At 38.0% G+C, this 20076-nt stretch overlaps 1 protein-coding gene across 2 annotated transcripts in view; it reads right to left on the bottom strand.

Moving 5' to 3' along the window:
* The window catches only part of mov10l1 (Mov10 like RNA helicase 1), a 96484-nt gene that overhangs the window by 54483 nt on the left and 21925 nt on the right, over positions 1-20076 (bottom strand). For both annotated transcript variants that reach the window (XM_067452172.1, XM_067452173.1), the window contains exons 5-10: positions 18900-19012; positions 16176-16363; positions 9806-9946; positions 6148-6405; positions 2531-2728; positions 2246-2360 (exon numbers count right to left, since the gene is read on the bottom strand). In XM_067452172.1, coding sequence (XP_067308273.1) covers positions 2246-2360; positions 2531-2728; positions 6148-6405; positions 9806-9946; positions 16176-16363; positions 18900-19012 — 1013 coding nt within the window. The remainder of the gene's footprint in view (positions 1-2245; positions 2361-2530; positions 2729-6147; positions 6406-9805; positions 9947-16175; positions 16364-18899; positions 19013-20076) is intronic.

Raw genomic sequence — 20076 nt, 5'->3', positions numbered from 1 at the left:
CAGGATTGTGATGAATTATTACATATTACACTATTAAACAAACTCACGAGATGCACATCTGCAGTCTTGCTACATGAACACATGAATTTCACCTCCAGAGCTGCTTTGAGACAGCCTGACGTGGTCATACTCAATTCTAGTCAGTCTAGGTAGGTCTAGTTATAGGTCTATCCAATTGATGTCTTTCCTGGTTCGGTTGAAACACGTCTCATAATCGCAGCCCAATGGAGCAAACCAATCAGAGCAACGAAGCGACGCATTTATCAAATGTCAACAGACAGAGCTCAACTGCACTGTGTTGCCAAGTCCGCGTTTATTTCCGTGGTTATTTTCAATGTCCAAGGGTTGAAGCGACTATTATGTGATATATAGACCCATGAGTGCGAATTTTAGCAGTCAACCTTGCCAAAATAACACATTTTACCCCCCAAACACCATTTTTTCCCCGGAGAACCCCCCGAGAAGCTATTGTTTAGAGCAAGTAGTTGGCGGATTTTGTAGTAAAAACTTGGCAACCCTGTCTGCACACGCGCTGGAATAAACAATCTTTGCCGGTGTTGTAAAAAAATAAAAGATTTTATTGATACACAGAGTACTTACCCAACATGATCATCATCTTTGAGAGAAATTATGAAGGTGAATGCATATACAAACAAGCTCTCCGTTTAGGATTTGAGTAAATATAATCCAAGCTCCTTTGATGACGTGCATGATTACGTTATTGTTGATCATCTGTCCATCATCGTCTAAAGCCCGCCCTGATGATTTCATTGGTCCGAACAGTTTCTGTTCGGAGATAATTACTCCTCTATGGAGCAATGCCAGACCGAACTGCCCGACCTAAAAATGTTGTGGGCGGGGCTAAGTTTGGCTGGCATCCAGGCTAGCTTTGAGAGTCACTTCACCTGTATTTCACCATTTCATATACACAGAAACTTAAAGCTCTTCACTACAACCTGGCAAAATAAAAGTACGTTTTAACTTGAAAATATGGCTAATATATTACTTTTGAACAGCAGAATGTAAGAATTTTGAAAATGTTATTAAATCATTCAAATTAAATACAGAAACCACTGTAAGGCCGCCCAAATCGTCCCAATGGAGGCTAACGATCGGCGGGTGAAGGTCGCTGCGCGTTCGGTCTTTTCAGCGGGAAAAAGGGGATTTATTCTAATTTCTCATTAATCTGACTCCATTTAATCACAATTTAGAATTTATGTTTGAATGCCAATTGGTTATTTGGTCATTCTTTAATAGTTTAACTACACATTTAATTATTCCATTTAACCCTTTGTTGAAATTATACCCAACCTGAATAATTCCAGAGCAAGTCAGAATCAATCAAAGTGTAACAATTTAATTAACAGTCAGGTAAATGTATAAAGCCAATTACATAGTCAATTCAAAGGTAATCCATATATAACATCAAATACTCTGAAGTAAAGAATGAAATGTATACCTGACTTCTGAAAACTACATAATGCTGGCTATCTTGAGACATCCAACATTACGGGCTGACCGGTTTAAAGTGTCAAGCCCTGAGCTCTTTGCAACATTTCCTTAAATACCCAGAAACAAATGCACAAACTCTTTCAAGTGTAAAAATGAGTTCACAATGGGAATTTGCATTGATCAAGACTTGTATTGATGCAAAGGCCAAATGGCTGAAAGCCACACCCACCAAACTAAGACAAGATATCTTTAAACTCTTAAAACATTGATTATCTTTTGGTTAACTTCTGTGAGGATGAGATCTTTGTACCAGTCGCACTGAGACATTTCAAAAGATACCAAACACATATAATACTGTAACGTGTGGATTGACATTGTAATATAGAGATTCTGTGTGTGTTTTCAGTGATCTCAGCATGCAAGAGGGATTAGATTAGCTGATAGTGAGGTGAGACTTGCGTCTCCAGTGGTATGTGAGGGACAGTTCAGATGTTAATTTCCTTTATTTTCTTAGAGAGTCCTTGTTCTTCATTCAGACATTTCGGCATCTACTAGTTTTTTCAGTCTTACACCACAATTTAGGAAAAAATAAAGGATTGCATAGAGCCCTCAATGTAATTGTTACACAATGATGTAATTTAAACAATTTAAACTAGAATCTAGAATTTAAACAATTTTCTAGAATCTAGAAAAAATATATAATGGAAAACAGAATTTGGGAATTTCATGGGACCATACAAGCAATAACTGGGATAAATGATCATGTGGGAGACACAGCTCTGAAGTTAACTACCTCTGCCAGAGCAGGCTGGACAACCAACACGTCTTTCTGGGCTTCAACACAATCTCGGAGAGCCTGTGGCACGCCGTACTGTCCCAAGAAGTTTGGAAGATGCCGCCTTGTGAGTCTGACGAAAGAGACAAAATGTAAATTTTGAACATAACTTGGTTAGGCACGTCTAAGTTATATAGTAATTAAACTGCTATAAAATAAAAGTAACTACAAGCGTCCAGCTTCTAGCAAGAGAACCTTGCAGAGTTAAGTAAAGCAGGAAAGCAAATGCATTTGAGGGATCACCTGATGGGAGCCGGAGGGGCCGTAACCGTGAGCACCTGGATGGGCTGCTGCGGCAGTGGCTGTGCTGTTAAAGCCATGTAAGGGACGCTGGGTTTAAGCAGACTCTCCTCCATACAGCTCACCGACACCTCTAGACGCCTCGCAATGGTGAAAGAGGAGAAGTGCAGGAGCAGCAGCTCAGCAGAACGACCCAGAGTTCTAGAGCAAACACATTAAAAAACCTTACCATGTGTTCAAACCAGAAAGATTTGATAGAGCGAAGCAGCCGTCAGCCTGCATAACTTAAACCATAAAAAAGACATTGTTACTTGAAGAATAAACAATATTAATTGTTTTCATTTCTCAATTTTAATTTCTAGTTTAAATTTATACACTAAAATAAGCAAAACTGAAATAAAAATAAAAACTATTGACACAACTATAGACATAGTCTCCAGCCGGACGACTCCGATCTTTCAAATATTCATACTCGTGTAATCGACACGCCATCCTAAATAAACCCCTCTTTTGGGTGATACCCAGAAATGTTGAATATTGCGATCTAATATGTCTGACCTGTAAGGTTGCCAGAATAATAATCATACATTGTTTGTTAATAGGCCAGAGGAGAACTGGCACCCTGACTGAGTCTGGTTTCTCCCAAGGTTTATTTTTCTGCACCATGCCCTGAGTTTTGGTTCCTTGCCACTGTCGCCTTTGGCTTGCTTGGCTTACTCAGTTGGGGAGTTATTCAACTAAATATACAAATAAAATAAAATAATTAGGTCTTATTTAATTCTATAAACTATAATATTGATCTGCCAAATTTGTCACTATATGATAAATTAAAATAAGCTGATAACATCACTGTTTTCTCTAGTTTTCAATATTGTCCTGTTTAACACTGTGAAGCTGCTTTGAAACAATCGAAGTACGGATCTATGTACACTCTAACGGCTGACATTGCCCAAAACCCATTGCGAGTTGGATGAGGATTCAATTAGAACTACAAAAGCGGATAAAAAGCATTAAAAAACTACAAACATGAGGGATGAGCGAGTCCGACGGTTAAGTAGAGAAGTTTAGATAAAGGGGTTTGAGTGACCAACTATCAATATCTAACCTGACGAAAGTATATTTATTCAGTGTTGTCCACGTTGTCCACATTTCACCTGCAGCAGCATTGTGAACTTTTGTAATGACACGTTTGTCCATTAACTTTTAAATGCATTATATTTAAACTGCAAACACATGAGGAGAGTCTGCATTAAAGACCCACACATGGCAGATCAATGTGCGGCTACATTTCTCTCCCATACGGTAGGAGATTAAACTGAATGTGGAGGATTTGAACTGTGACGAATCTGACGATGATTGACAGGGCAGAAAAAAGGTGACAGGATGCACGTAACTAAACGCCAGAGTCCGTTAAAGATGGCGTAGTAGTATGTCCCGAAGCTTGCATACTTTTTTGCTACACACTCAAAAGTATATACTTTTTCTTCACAAAAAGAGTACATACTTTTTTTGGGATGAAATCTGAGCTCTTTCTGACCCCTCCATAGGTAGCAATTTAATTAACACTTTCAAAGCCAAGTCAGGTAGAAAAGACTTTGTTTTTAAAGTCGATGTAACTCCAGTGGTTCAATCTTAATTGTATGAAGCGAAGAGAATTCTTTTTGTGCACAAAAAAAAACAAAAAAAAACTTTATTCAACAATTTCTTCTACCCTGTGTCAGTCTCTTACGCATTTGACGTTACGTAAACAGTGCAGTGTTATCTAGTTCTACGGCAGAATGACTCGTACACATGTGTCGTGGTGCTCACGAACAACATCGGACAATGTAAGCTGGTGTTCTGAAAGTGCTGCTCACTGCTTACACTGCATCAACAATAGTTTTTTTGGGGGGTTTTGTTGTGCACAAAAAGTATTCTTGTCACTTCATAAAATAAAATGCTAAACTGAACCACAGGAGTCAAATGGACTATTTTAACAAATGTTTGTACTACCTTTCTGGGCCTTGAAAGTGTTCATTAAATTGCGGTCTATGGAGTGGTCAGAGCTTTTGGATTCAGCTGAAATAATGTATGTTGTTAAATAATAGTACAACCTAATGAAAGTAGGAATGTCTAGAGCCGGCCTCAAATTAACTTTTCATTCATTCAGCCTTTGATATATAAAAGTTAAATGTGTTATAAGAATATCCTGTAACTTTCAGAGCTGAAATCGTTGTTAGTCAAAGAAAAGGTTTTATTGACGCCAGGCCAACAAACGAGTGAGAATGCTCCCTTTACAATAATTACAGCAGTGTGCACTGGAGCTGTCAATCAAACAGTGTTTATCAGTGACGCCTTTATCAGCGACTCACGTTTTATTCTCAATATAATGGCATAAATCTAAATATAATGCAACACTTTTCCCAATTAGTTAACCATGAAAACTGTAATAGTAAAAACGTGCTAAAAGAGAGAATAATACTATTTCAAATGAAAAGACGCAAGCCAAATCCAGAGATGTATAGTATCGAAGAGTATTATTTTTTTTCTCCTACTTCAGTACATATTTTCGATGATTTTATTACTTTACTCCGATATTTTTTTTGATGTGCTGCATACTTACTCGTTACAATTATAAAAATGCTATTTGTTTACATAGTTAATGTGCACTGTGAAGTAACATACAAGCAATGATCAGCTGTATTTTTAATAACTAAGATTATCAAAGAGATTAATAAATATAGTAACAAATGTATTGATCATGGTTAGTTCATGTTAGTTATAAGTCTAATACATTATCTAATGTAATGTTAACAAATCAACAATACAAATCATATTGTAAACTGTTACAAACAAATCATTTACTCAGAACACCTCTTGAAATAAGAATATAAGTGTGCTTACCCCATTTGATTTTAGTAAGAGTGGTTAGTAAGATTTAATCCTAATGAACTACAGTATTTTCAGGTTATTTATATGACAATGTATAGAAAAATTACCTAAAAAATAATTTAGCCTAGTTTAGACTGGAGTGAGGTGAAAACAGAAAGAAAAAAAGTGCACAACAAGTTGCTGTTAGGTAGCTGTTCATTTTATTTAATTGTATATGGTAGAGAATTAGACTGGATGTTCAAAACTTTTGATGTTCAAACTTTTGACTACTTTCTTTGATAACTAACTACATAACATAAGTACAAAAAATGTTGAATACTTTTATACTTCTACTTAAGTGTACTTGTACAAGAGCACTTGTACTTTTACTCAAGTCTGGGTCTCTAGTACTTCATACATCTTTTGCAAAATTACAGCAGAGGGCGTTTAGACTGAAGTCTCACAGCAGACACGGCCATTAAAACCGAGCGTTCAGAGCAGAGGGTTAAAACCAGGGTAGGAAAAATTTCTTATTTCTAAATTATGAAAATGTTTTATGTAAAAAGCATTCTTATATTATAAGTGCACCCCAGGAAACATCATAAAACAATAAAACAACGTAGCTCATGACACCCTTAAAGGGTTACTTCACCGATTAGCATATGGCTTTGTATCAGTAGAAACCCTGGAGTATATTTAAATGATTAAATTTTATTACAATATATCGTGTAGTAACTGTGAGTGTATAAATGCATTTGAAAACCCCTCACTTGGACTGACAGCTGACAGTCAGTGACACTTTCTCTCCAGGCTCAATCTCCAGCATCTGCACAGCTTGAGTCTCCACAGAATCTCCACCTTCACCGTCCTCTTCCTCCCCATTGATCCTGCTTTCTCCAGCACATTGGTGGAAGCTGTCTTGCGTTTTGCCATTGTTGAGAGACACAGAACTGAGAAAGAACTGCTGTCCCGAGTCCCATCCTGCAAACTCACAGCACTTCAGCCTGTGACTCTCTGAGCCTGTGTTTCTGTTTTAAATCAGCACAGAAAGAGAGAAGCAACAGATGCATCAGGAGCAATCAATAATTCCTCAATAATAACTCATGAAATGTCACAATGTAGCGACATAGTTATAGTTATTTATTTCCGTCACATTATAGTTAGTCATTTCCATCATTACTATATTAAGACATTCAAGTATTAATGGAATAATGGCACACCTAGTAATACAAAATATTCTTCTGAATAGAATCCAAAATTATGTTGGCGTTAGTGGAACTGCTTTGGCATGGTTTAAATCGTACTTATCTGACCGTTATCAGTTTGTAGCAGTAAATGAAGAGATGTCACACCGATCACAAGTTCAGTATGGGGTACCGCAAGGCTCAGTGTTAGGACCGTTGCTTTTCACCCTGTATATGCTACCACTGGGAGATATCATTAAGAAGCATGGCGTTAGTTTTCATTGTTATGCTGACGATACTCAGCTCTATATTTCCTCACGCCCTGATGAAACCTACCAATTCACAAGATTAACAGAATGCATAGCTGATATAAAAAATTGGATGAATAGTAATTTTCTGCAACTTAATTCAGATAAAACTGAATTTTTAATTATTGGACAGAAAAGCTCCACAAGTAGTAACCGAGAATAATGTCTAACACTTGATGACTGCTCAGTCAAGCCCTCGTCGTCAGTGAGGAACCTGGGTGTGCTCTTTGATACTAATCTTTCATTTGAAAGCCACGTTTCTAGCATCTGTAAAACCGCATTCTATCATCTTAAAAATATATCTAAATTACGGCACATGCTTTCAATGCAAAATGCTGAACAGTTAGTACATGCGTTCATGAGCTCAAGGCTAGATTATTGTAACGCTCTACTGGGTGGTTGCCCTGCTCGCTTAATAAACAAACTCCAGCTAGTCCAAAATGCAGCAGCTAGAGTTCTTACTAGAACCAGGAAGTATGATCATATTAGTCCAGTTCTGTCAACACTGCACTGGCTCCCTATTAAACATCGCATACACTTTAAAATCTTGCTTATTACTTACAAAGCACTAAATAGTTTAGCTCCCCGGTACTTAAGCGAGCTCTTAACGCATTATACCCCATCACGTCGATTGCGGTCTCAAAACTCTGGCCAGTTGATAATACCTAGAATATCTAAATCAACTGCAGGCGGTCGATCATTTTCCTATTTAGCTCCTAAATTGTGGAATAGTCTTCCTAGCATTGTTCGGGAAGCAGACACACTCTGTCAGTTTAAATCTAGACTAAAAACACATCTCTTTACTATGGCATACACATAGAACATTTTTAACTTTTTATTATTCAATTCAATTGACTGATTGTTAGGCTGCATTAACTAGGTCAGCCGGAACCGGGAACACTTCCCATAACACCTGATGTACTCGTTACATCATAAAAAGAGTGGCATCTACGCTAATGTTAGTCTCTCTGTTTATCCCGAGGTTTATCCCGGATCTGGGCCCTGTCCGGATCGGATGGTGGACCTGCCTGGACATGACCAGCTCATCCTGGAGTGTCTGCTGAGCCGTGTCAAATGGTGTCTCCTCCGAATTTGCCTCACTGGCACGACATGCTCAAAAACCGTCTTCGGCGCAATAATTCCGATCTTTCATGTATTCATACTCTTGTGTAATTGACGCCCCATCCTAAATAAATCTGTCTCTTCCGTGATACCCTGAAAATTTTGAATAATCCGATCTAATATGATTTCCGACCTGTAAGGTTGCCAGAATAATAATCTTACACGGTGTGTTAATAGGCCAGAGGAGAACTGGCACCCCGACTGAGTCTGGTTTCTCCCAAGGTTTATTTTTCTCCATCATGCCCCGATGGAGTTTTGGTTCCTTGCCACTGTCGCCTTTGGCTTGGCTTGCTCAGTTGGGGACACTAAAAATATGATTAAAGTTATTCAACTTATTATACAAATAAAATATATGAATTAGGTCTTATTTAATTCTATAAACTATAATACTGATCTGCCAACATTGTCGCTATATGATAAATTAAAATAAGCTGATAACATCACTGTTTTCTCCAGTACGACTGTACAGCCAAATCTAATTTTGTCGCAATATTATCCTGTTTGACACTGTGAAGCTGCTGACACAATCGTGATTGTAAAAGCGCTATATAAATAAAGTTGATTGATTGATTGATTGATTGAAAAAAAGTCACTCACCCACCTGCATGTCTTTCTTTTATTGAAAACAATAGAAGTCACACAGGCTACTTTTATGGGATTTCTTGTTATTATATGCATAAAAACAGCTCAGACACTCACACTTTTGTGTTCCACATCAGAAGTCATGCAGGTATGGAACTAGAGGTGTTCGATATGCATCTTCTACCACTTTAAAGCCACAGAAAAGCTCCAGTGGTTTAATGATTTTTAACGACATTCAATTTTATGAAGCTCTCAGAGTTCATCAAAATCTTAATCTTAATTTGTGTTCCAAAGATGAACGAAAGTCTTACAGGTTCATAACTACATGAGGGCAAGTAATTAATGACAGAATTTTCATTTTTAAACTATCCCTTTAATGGAAAAGTTAATTTTCTGTTACTGCTGTGAATTGACCGCTGCACAGAATATGAAAATCTTCAGCAACAAACATTGTCTAATTATTGCTTTTGACAAAAACCTGGATTGACAAAACCCAAGAAAATATCTATATAATTTTAGTCCATGTCGCACACCCCTATTTGGAACGACATGAGGGTGAATAAATGACAGGATTTTCATTCTAACTAAAACTAACCAACCTAACTCTAAGTCTAAAACTGAGATTGATTGCTCCCCCTCCCTTAATGTTGCTACCCCACTTTTATATTTTTGTTTTCGAACCATTTGGTATGGTTTCCAAAGCTTCAGTACATAAATGGCACTTTAATCTATCTACCACGAATGTATTGCAAATGCTCTAAAGAATGCTTAAAGGCAGGCAGAAATTAGATTTACAGCTCTCTGCTTGCAGTACACCAGTCACGCTCATCAGGAAAGTGAGTGAAACACATTTTTATCAACTGAGAGAAAGCTCACTTTTGGAAAAGTGTGAAAATCCTTAGGAACGCAAAGTCGCAAACTGTTCTTTTTCTGAATGCTGTATGATATAGCCTAGTGTTGTTTAATAAAGGCTTGATTTGTTCATTTAGTTTGTTTTGTTTTCTTAACAATTAAAATGCATGTGTGTATCCAGTATAATTGAACTGTTCGTCCCTCTCCCGACTTTCCCAACAAAAATCCCGCCCCGGAATGTATACGCCAAAATGAGTTTTATGCACGGTTTTTCGCGTGCATATGATATGCACTTTCTGGGGTATTATACGCACAAACCATCAAAAGTGAGACCAAAAGCCCAAGTCAATTATATTTACGGTGTGAATATGTGAACTTACTGGATCCAGATCAGCAACTGCTTGCAGTCTCCTAGTAGGAGAGACCCAAAATGCGTTTCCTGGCTGACCTGAAGCCCACCCTTATTCTCCAGCAATCTGTGAATCTCAGCGTCTGGCATATTCAGCTCCGAGGGGTTTGGACTATCAGAAACACACATCGAGGGAAGATGACAAAGGACATGTGAGTGGGGAAAAGTCATGACCATGTTAATTGTGACAAGGTTAAAACATTCATTTATTTCACATGAGGATATTTTGGTTTGTGATTGTTTTGTTGTAAAAAGAGTTGCATTTAATAATTAAATTGTCTTTTGTTTTTCTTCTCTTAAGAACCAAAACAACAAATACTACACAAAGTAGAATGCCAAGAATATAATATTTTAAATAGTAATGTAAGGAAATTATAATTTTAACAAAACCAAAATGAAACTTTTGATAATACATTTAACTGTGTAACTAATCTCTGTATGTCATGTACTCAGCTGATAAATAAAACCAGTCATAGAAAAGTTTAATGTAAGAACTAATTTTAAATAAGCACTAGGTAACTTTTCAACCTTCATAATATATTTTCAAGACTCTTGTGATGATACATCGATTTACAATAGGTTGAATGACACGTCTGCCATAGCTTGATGGGGTCTGTATCGTTTTTAATCGTACTTATTTACCGTTTTCACACCTGAAAGTCCGCACCAAGGTCCAAACCAAAGTTTGCCAATACTCTTAATATTATGGGATTACTATCTGCAGTACCAACTATACTCGAGGCAAATTCACCAAATGAACGTCCTCGTTGTGCAAACATTTTATCGGCGCCGACAGGAAAGGAGGAGCTCCTAGAAGATAGGCTTTTTAGCCAAACAATGGATTTTGTTTTATAGTTATGTTTAAATATTATAATGTTATTTTTAAATTTCATCTAGGCTATTGATTATGAAACGTGCACAGATGTGCAATATATGTCAAAGACACCGAGCCAGAAATGATTTTGACCACTTCATTAAGTTTTGTTTTGTAAAAAGCTTTGTAGAAATTGTATCTTAATTTTAATAAATTTTTCATCATTTGCCTGAATTTAATAATCAAGCTTTAATAAATAATATAGCAGACATCCCGTGACGGAGCGATCATTTGCGTTGCACAGGAACTGGAGCGGTCTCAAAAATAAACCGAAACTCAGCACAGACTACTTGTCTCACAGACATTAGAAATTATATATATATATATATATATATATATATATATATATATATATATATATATATATATATATATATATATATATATATATATATATATATATATATATATATATAGCCTAGTCAAGCAGAGCATGCTGTTCACGCGAGCTGACTACACAAGCGGTTCTGTTTAAAATGCTGCGCGCTCCATCACTGCATGTGCTGTGAGTTTAATTTGTGTTTTTTCACTAATCCTACACCAGAACTTCCTGTAAATGGACTGAAAGTCCGAACTACACACAAAATGCTTTCCCACAAGAAACGAACCGAACCTTTGTTCTGTTTGGTCCGGACCGAGACTACCTCTTTTCGTCGGACCAAATTTCGTCTGTTTAGTCCGGACCGTGGTCCGAGGGAGGTTTCACACCTGTAATTTTGGTTCGTACCAAACTGAAAAGTCTGAAAATCCGGACCAAAGGTAGGTGTGAAAGCACCCTTAAACTTCGGGTTTCGAACAAAACGAACTACAAAATTCGACTGCTTTATGGCATATACGTCACTTCCACCAACACCCACACTTCCTTAAATTTGGGCGTGCGAGCCCAACTTTGTTCGTCGGATAATAAAGTCATGTCCGAAGCAGCACAAACAAATAAGAAAGAAATGGTTTTGTTGGAGGAAAGCAATAAGAGGAAACGAAAAAGTTATGGGATTAAAGGCAGGACGAGGATCAACATTGGACCAGCGTTTGCTCGGTGTGAGCTGAAGGAGGCGTGCCCGACCGATGCTGTCATGCTTGTTATGGTGATTACCTACCACTCAAACATTGAATTGAAGTATCATATAGATTCTGTAAAACGGTAACCAATAGACTACTATAATGACGCTGGCTTGTAAACGTGAGCATCGCGATTATTTGGCGTTTGAAAAAAATAAAACCCATGAAATTATATTCATGACATGCTGAAACATATGCCACTGACTGTACCTGGAATGAAGACATTTCACACGCGACGCCAAAAGAACAACTGCATGTGAACTCCTCCTGCAGTGTTCAGGGTAACTGTTAGTGCTGCACCAACCCGCGGGGCCGCTTTTATGAAGTTATTTGGCTCGCCCCGCACCACTGTATATATTTTTACAACTCGCCCCGCACCCGCGACCATTAAATAGACATAAGGGGTCCGCGGGTTATGAGACAACCCGCGCATTACTAGTTCAGGGCTATCAGGGTTGTCATGTCAACAAATGCACACGCGATGGCATCCCCTGTTGTAGGATGACAGAGCTTACAACAGTAGTTGAGGACATTATTTTTTCCCAACTGTAGGAGGACCCCGAGAGCAAAAGTTACCAAGTGCTGCTTTAAAAGGGGCAGTTCATAATTAATTATATCATTGCCCATGTCTGTTTGGAGCACATCGCTTAATTTGAATGCTTTTCACTGAATGGCCTTAAAAGTACTTTATTTGTATCTGGACTGTGGTAGGAGAAAGTGTTTAGTTTAGATTTTTCTTGCATTCACATAATGCATAACATGGTCTGCTTAAGTGTTTGTTTTCTCATATTACAGATATGATTTAGGCCCTCTCCACACAAAGCCAGAGCTTTCCCAATCCAATCTTTTTTTTCCCTCGTTTCAAGAAATCTCTGCGTCCACACGAGATCACCGAAACAGAGTCAAAACGATGTAGTATACATGCCAGGTCAGTGTGTGGCACTGTAATTCTGCCACAGAAATACACTAAAAACAGAGAAGAAAAGTTGTGGCTAGATAGCATTGGTAGGAGGTGAGGCAAAATCTCACGATAAAATAACAATAAATACATTTGCTACTTAACAGATGCGTTTTATCAACGTCTACACCTACCCCAACCCTAAACCTACCCTTACAATAATGCAGATACGGTAATTAAATGACACTATATTGACGTGCTCATGCCCAGTGCCCATAGTCGTATCCCTTAACTCTTTCGCCGTGCTGGACGTAGTGTGATGACATCACAGTTTCACAAAATGTACGGATTTGCTGTACACGCGAAAACGCAAGATTGACGTTTTCAGATTTATCCACTCATGGACGCCGTTTCAGAAAATATCAGATTCATGCTTCCAAAATGCCGGATCCGTGTGAACGAAACGCTGATATGGTACAAAATGTATACGTATACAGCTGAACGCGTCTTCACAACATGAAACAACACACGTTAGCGTATAGTTCCGTCACAAGAATTTGTGATTTAAACTTTGTAGGGAACTTTGCCAAATAACAGTCTCTGTTTGGGTCCACTTTTTCATTACATAAAAAGGTTTTGGGTTCCCATTCACCGCCATTATGAAGCTTTGATTAGCCAAAACTATTTTTTAATATAACTCAGATTGGATTTGTCTGAAAGAAGAATGTCTTATACACCTAGGATGGCTTGAGGGTGAGTAAATCATGGGGCAATTTTCATTTTTGGGCAAACAATCCCTTTAAAGGCATCATGAAGCTGAAGTCTTTTCCTCCAGGATACTGTGACTTATATCTTTGGATGGGTACCGAAACCCGGTATTAAATGAGCCTTAGTGCTAAATTATGAAAGACCACAGTATCGATAAGCTCTGATGCCATTGGTTCTGCTGTCGGTACTGGAGAAATTAAGAAAATACACTTACGATTTATCACTGCATAGACGTTATATTGTGAATTCTATATTGCCAGCCGTTTCTATAAGTAAGGGATAATGTACACCCAGCCGGTTGTTATTGCAGAATAAACCCCGACAAAGTGATCAGGATCAGGAGCTACAGCACAACACGACAGTCCCTGATTAATGAGTGACGACGATGGCCGACAAAAGTTTAGTCTGGTTCACTTCAGGCCTGTGATATTAATCTAACTGCATTTTCGATTTTGATTTAAAAAAAAATTATAAATAGATGATGAGATAAAACTGTTAAAAACTTGCCACGTTCCTTATTGCGCAACTTCCTTTCCTTCACAGCGGTGAGCATTGGTTCCCCCTAAACTTATTGTAAAATGCAGTCTCTACTGTTGCTAAATTGTGGGTTATGTATAAATAGATATAGCTATTAAAAGCACAATAATCCGTGCAAGAGTTTCCAACTTCAAGGTGCCCTTATGTATGCCTTATGTTGCCCTTTGAAACCGACCGCAACTTGCACATTATAGTAGGCTACTGTTTATGTCTTAAATGGGCATAGTAAATGGACCAAATTTGGAGTATATTGTATTATTGTATTGTATTGTGTTTGTACTTTTGTTTCTTTTTACTTGTTGTATGCATATACAAAAAAAAAAGATGTTTTATATTTGTTTTGTTCAAACATTGCTATTTATTTTGCTATAGATTTTGCTATTTAAAATTTTCAGATTATAAAGTAATGTTAATTATGTATTTTCTGTTTATTATAAAAAAAATATAACAAAAAGAACCAATAAGAATACTGTTAAAGTACTGGATCGATAAGCAGTATCAGTACAAGTAGTAATACCGTTAAAACCTTAAAGGGGGGGTGAAATGCTGTTTCATGCATACTGAGCTTTTTACACTGTTAAAGACTTGGATTCCCATCCTAAACATAGACAAAGTTTCAAAAACTAATGTTGGACGTTTGATGGAGTATTTCTTTGTCAAAAATACTCCTTCCGGTTTCTCACAAGTTTCGGCGAGTTTTTTTCGAGTATGGGTCTACTTGACGTTAATAAGAGCGGAAGGTCCTTGTATGGGCTGTACAGGCTCTTCTCCCGGTAGGGTGCGCGCGCGTGACTAGAGCACGCTGTAAACAGTCTCTCAGATGCAGATCCAGTCGTCCGTGAACACTTATGTGGCGCCGCGCTCCACTTTATTCCTATGGGTGACGTCGAGCGACTTCAACGCTTCAGCACAGCATTCCGGGAAGGCAGCGCTGCATTTGAACCGATTTGAATGCAGAAATGACGGGAAGCTTGACAACATCGTTTCAGTTGCGTCTCAAAATGGATTTACACGCCACTGCTGTCACAGGACTTTACCAAATCATACCAAAGAAGTGTGTTTTTGACGGAGCGGTCCCAGCGATAAAGCTTCGACGGTGAGTTAACTTAAACTGCTTCAAATGTCACTGCTATTGGCTACCGTCGCATGAGTAAACATCAGTAAACGACACGATCGCGTGCTTCGTCATTCAAATGCGCTAACGGTTACTCCATTGTTGTTCTCTGTATAACGTTACACTAGTCTGACGTGCAAAACCGTTCTGCTTGCTACTTCTAAGGTCTAGTCGCATACAATAGTCCATAAACCGAATCATGTCCTCATACACTGCGAGTAAACACACAGAAATGTGGAGAGGCCACTAAATACAGTAACTTACATACCAGAGACGGACGTCCTGCTGTTGCCGTTTCTCCTGTTCAATTTATTTCTCCCTCAGATTTGATTGTGGATCATTATCTGTATTAGCTGAGATAGATGGGTTTCTCCACGCTTGAGGACGTCACCGCTTTGCGCGCTTGTCATTCTTTAGCTCCGCCCACACGATACGCCTCCAGGCGCTCGGTTTTTTCCGGAAAGACTCGGTACAGCCCATATTTCTTTTATAAATATGATAAAACTAAAGACTTTTCGGAGATATGAAGGATGCAATACTACTCTATAGGTACTCAAGATTGACATGAGATTGACTGAAACTGAGTGTTTCACCCCCCCTTTAATGATACCATCCCTACTATATCTGAGAGAAGCGGCTTCACAAACAAAAACAAAATCAAGCCCTGCCCTACATTTGTTGGTGGGGAATTGATTGCATGATTGTAGTTTTCTACTGGTCGATCTTAAGTGTGTGACAATTTGCCCTGTCCTTGTACCAGTAAACACATCAGAGAAAAGATCTTGTTTGATTAAAGACTACAAGGGACATTTGTAAAAAATAATGATTTGCAAATATAAAATACTCATAATAAATATTGTAATATTTTGATTTCATGGCGACAATGCTCAGAGTTGTACACTCCTGTTCTGGAAAATGTTATGGAATTTATGTATTCTATAAATCATATATTATTAAACTCTGAAAATATATTAAATAAATCATAAAATAATTTAAATTCTGTGAAATTTGGCGGTTTTCTTAAACAAACGCAATTGTTTGCAAACTTAAACACTTTGGTCTTGTGACGACGGAACAAGGGAAGTCATCACCTGTGCTGAACGGGCGTCATGCAGAGAGCTCTCCAGCAGTAGAGCGACTGACTACTCTCCAGCACCACCACATTCACCACATCACCGCGAGCAGGTCTGAAGCCTGGCGGCACGATCAGAGAATCCAGGCTGAAAAACACGCTGTCTTCCACAACACCACTGTTCCCTTGTGTTCTCGTCACACAGACCTAAGAGACAGATGGCAGGAGAGTCATGAGGAACACACACCTCACGTGCTTTAGAACAAGACACTGCGCACTTTCTGCACTTGTCAAGTCATCTACATTTCTATAGTGCTTTATGTAATACAGATTGTTTCAAAAGAGCTTCACTGTAATAAACAGGAAAATAAAATTTTTGAAGTTTGCATCATAGATTTTGTTAATTCAAATTCTGCTGTAAAGCAAGTGTCATTATTTATATAGTTATATAGCTATAGCTATATAACATATTCGAGCTGCATCTTATCATTAGCTAATTTCAAGATCAAAGACCACAATATGAGAGAGCATAAGCACAGTTACGATAATTTAGTCTTTATCATCTAGATAACTAGCTTTTATGAAAATGATTGTGTTTTTGAGCATCTAAGACTTACTTTTAGTTTACGTATTTTCCGGACTATAAGTCGCACTTTTTTTCATAGTTTGGCTGGTCCTGCGACTTATAGTCAGGTGCGACTTATATATCAAATTTAATTCATACTGACTGACAAGAATAAACATATAGCCGCGAGAATGCGCTCTATGCTGCTCCTGTAGCCTAATATTTACTTATAGACAACAACTTAGAAAGACTGAACACAAACAAAATGCCCCCATAAAGAAAATCTGATTCTGCAAAACACAAACAGCATGTTGTAAAATATGCAGCGGAGAATGATTCTCACAGCGTTCGTCTCGCGCGGCTGCGCCTCTCCCGGCAGAGAGTTCAAGCGTCTATGGACTCGTTCCTTCAGCTCTGGCCATCTTGCTTACAGTCCGCAAGTAGATTTCTTTTTCTTCTTCATCACAGTTAAAGTAACCTCTGCTTTTCGCCAGTCCCTTACAAGTTTCTCACTCACTTCAAACTTTCTTTCTTCTGCTCGGGTTATGCAGTGAAGCGGGCACGAGCGAGTGCTCGCGAGCAGGTGCTCGCATGCGCGTGCGGGTGCTCGCGTGCTCGCATGCGCGCGGCTCCAGCTCTGCCCTAATGCGACTTATAGTCCGGTGCGACTTATATATGTTTTTTTCCGCGTCATGACGCATTTTTTGACTGATGCGACTTATACTCCGGAGCGACTTATAGTCCGGAAAATACGGTAACTTGCTGCAGTTTGTGTTGGCTTAATTACTTTACTCATTTGCGGCGACGCGTGTTGCAGTAGCGTGTCATATATGACTACAACATAGGCTATATAGGTAACTCGCTCACATGCGTTTATTTTTTAACAATTTGCCAGGAGTAAAATTTACATATGTGGTTTAAACAACAAGATACTTTGGTCTTTTCACAATATATCTGGTAGATATCCGGATATCCAGATATCCGGATAGATATCTGGTCAGAGAAAACGAATTAAGTGACCAAGTGTAAAAAGGCCATAACTCTCCCAGCTGCGCTGAAGGAATGCTCCCTGCTGCTGGTGGACAATAAACACCATACTAGTGCTTGATTTGAAGGCCTGTTGCCCTGTTGATTACAATAAATAGGCCTAAAAATGATGTTTATTGTGTTTGACTATTCAGTATTGTTCATATTTACATTTAAAAAGCAGACATAAAAGTTACTTAAAAGTTACTTTCCCAATTAACTAATTAACTTTGATATACAGTAATTTAATTACTTTTTAAATAAGTAACTAGTAACTGTAACTAATTACTAATTTTCGGTAACTGGCCCAACTCAATTGAGGTCAGTGGATTCAGTTAAGTTTAAATCTCTAACTGAATGTTTCTTAAAGAAGTAGTTCAATTTAAATTTAAAATAACCCCATGATTTATTCACCCTCAAATCATCCTAGGTGTATATGACTTTCTTCTTTCTGATGAACAGAATCGGAGTAATATTAATATTCTGACGTTCCCAAGCTTTACAATGGCAGTGATTGGGGTCCGTTGAGTTTGAAGCTTCAAAAAAGTGCATCCATACATCATAAACGTATTCCATAAGGTTAATAAAGGCCTTCGAATCGGTGATTCGCGTACATTTATGATGGATGGATGGATGCACTTTTTTCTTAAAACTCGTGGGCACCGTTCAATGCCATTATAAAGCTTGGAAGCATCAGGATATTTATTCTTTTAATTATTATATATATAATAATTAAGATAATTATTATATTTATTAACTCTGATTGTGTTTGGCTGAAAGAAGGTCTTATACACCTAGGATGGCATGAGGGCGAGTAAATCATGAGGTTATTTTCATTTTAAAGTTAACTAATCCTTTAATTCATGAATTTTTTAACATCGCCACGGTTACACTAAAGTTTTTCAAAACATACGTTATCTTTACTCAAAGTAGTAAGAAAGACAGACAAACTGCATTAAGAGACACAGTTTTAGGTAGTACTGCAGCCCACAGCTAATTTACAGTGGTTTTTCAGTAAAACAAAAAAAAACGTGATTCAGCCGATTCCCAAGACTTAGAGCTGCATTTATAATAAATTAATGAAAATGAATTTCTAGGAAGTACAGTATTTTGCCACAACAGGCTCACATGCACAGTGTAAAAGTCACTAACCCCATCCATGCGGCGGTAACGCAATGGAGAAACAGTTTGAGCCTGACTGCTACATTCTGCAGGGCTGATGACATATTGCGCCAGCACCCAGTCTCCCCTCATTGGCTCGTATCCTAAAACACACACACACACACACACACACCACAAAGTGATTTTAAATCACTATTGCATACCCTTTTTTACCATCTTATTTTTTCATATATGAAATTGTGTATTTTACATGTGAAATTATTTTATTAATTTTTATTTATTGTTGGCAGACCAGCTTCCGTATTCAACTTTAGTAGAAAGTGTAACAAAGTGTTATGTTCAAAGGGCTTACACTACATCCGAAGTCAGTTACACTTTTTTCGTAAGTTGAATACGAATAGCGGTCTGGCGGAAGCTATACATTTTACTTTATAAGGTTTTAAATATGGATATTTTTCTTTCACAAACCCATCAATTCACCATGTGGAGTACTTTTATAATGCACAGATGCACTTTTTGAGCTAAAAAAAAAAAATTGGGGCTTCCATTCATTGGCATTATAAAGCTTGGAAAGCCAGGATATTTAATTAAGGAAAAAATTGAATTATCCTTGGCATAGTTGAATAACAAGGGTTCAGTACATGAAAATGATATACCATGAGTATCAAACACCAGTACTGGCTCCTTCATATGTAAATCTCATGCATGAAAAACATCACAAAAAATAGGCAAATCTCAACATAATACAGACTGTTACACAACGTATTAATATGATCATTAATATGTACGGATCATTAATACGTATGCTCCCAACATTTGCATATGCCAGCCCATGTTCAAGGCCAGGCGGAACTGCACAGCCAAATTATATGAAGTTCTGAATCTGCAGGTATTGTGAAGAAACGAGCGTCAAGCGAGGATCACGAAAATGGCAGATAATGGAAATAAATGTTATGTTCCAGGCTGTGCAGGGAATGTGAGGACTTTTCATACACTTCCCACAAAACAAAACTGTCAACAGGCATGGTTGATGTTTATCTATAACCGGATATCGCAACAACTTAATTCAAAGTTTGCTCTGCTCATTTCACAACTGACAGTTTTTCTAACCTGGCACAATATCAACCAGGCTTCGCTCAGCATCTCATACTGAAGAAGGAGGCAATTCCAACTACATCCCCACAAGCAGCAAGTAGTGATTTTATCC

This window comes from Pseudorasbora parva, chromosome 9 (genome assembly GCF_024679245.1).
Source record: "Pseudorasbora parva isolate DD20220531a chromosome 9, ASM2467924v1, whole genome shotgun sequence".
Taxonomy (NCBI): domain Eukaryota; kingdom Metazoa; phylum Chordata; class Actinopteri; order Cypriniformes; family Gobionidae; genus Pseudorasbora; species Pseudorasbora parva.
This window is presented reverse-complemented; position numbering and strand designations above follow the sequence as displayed.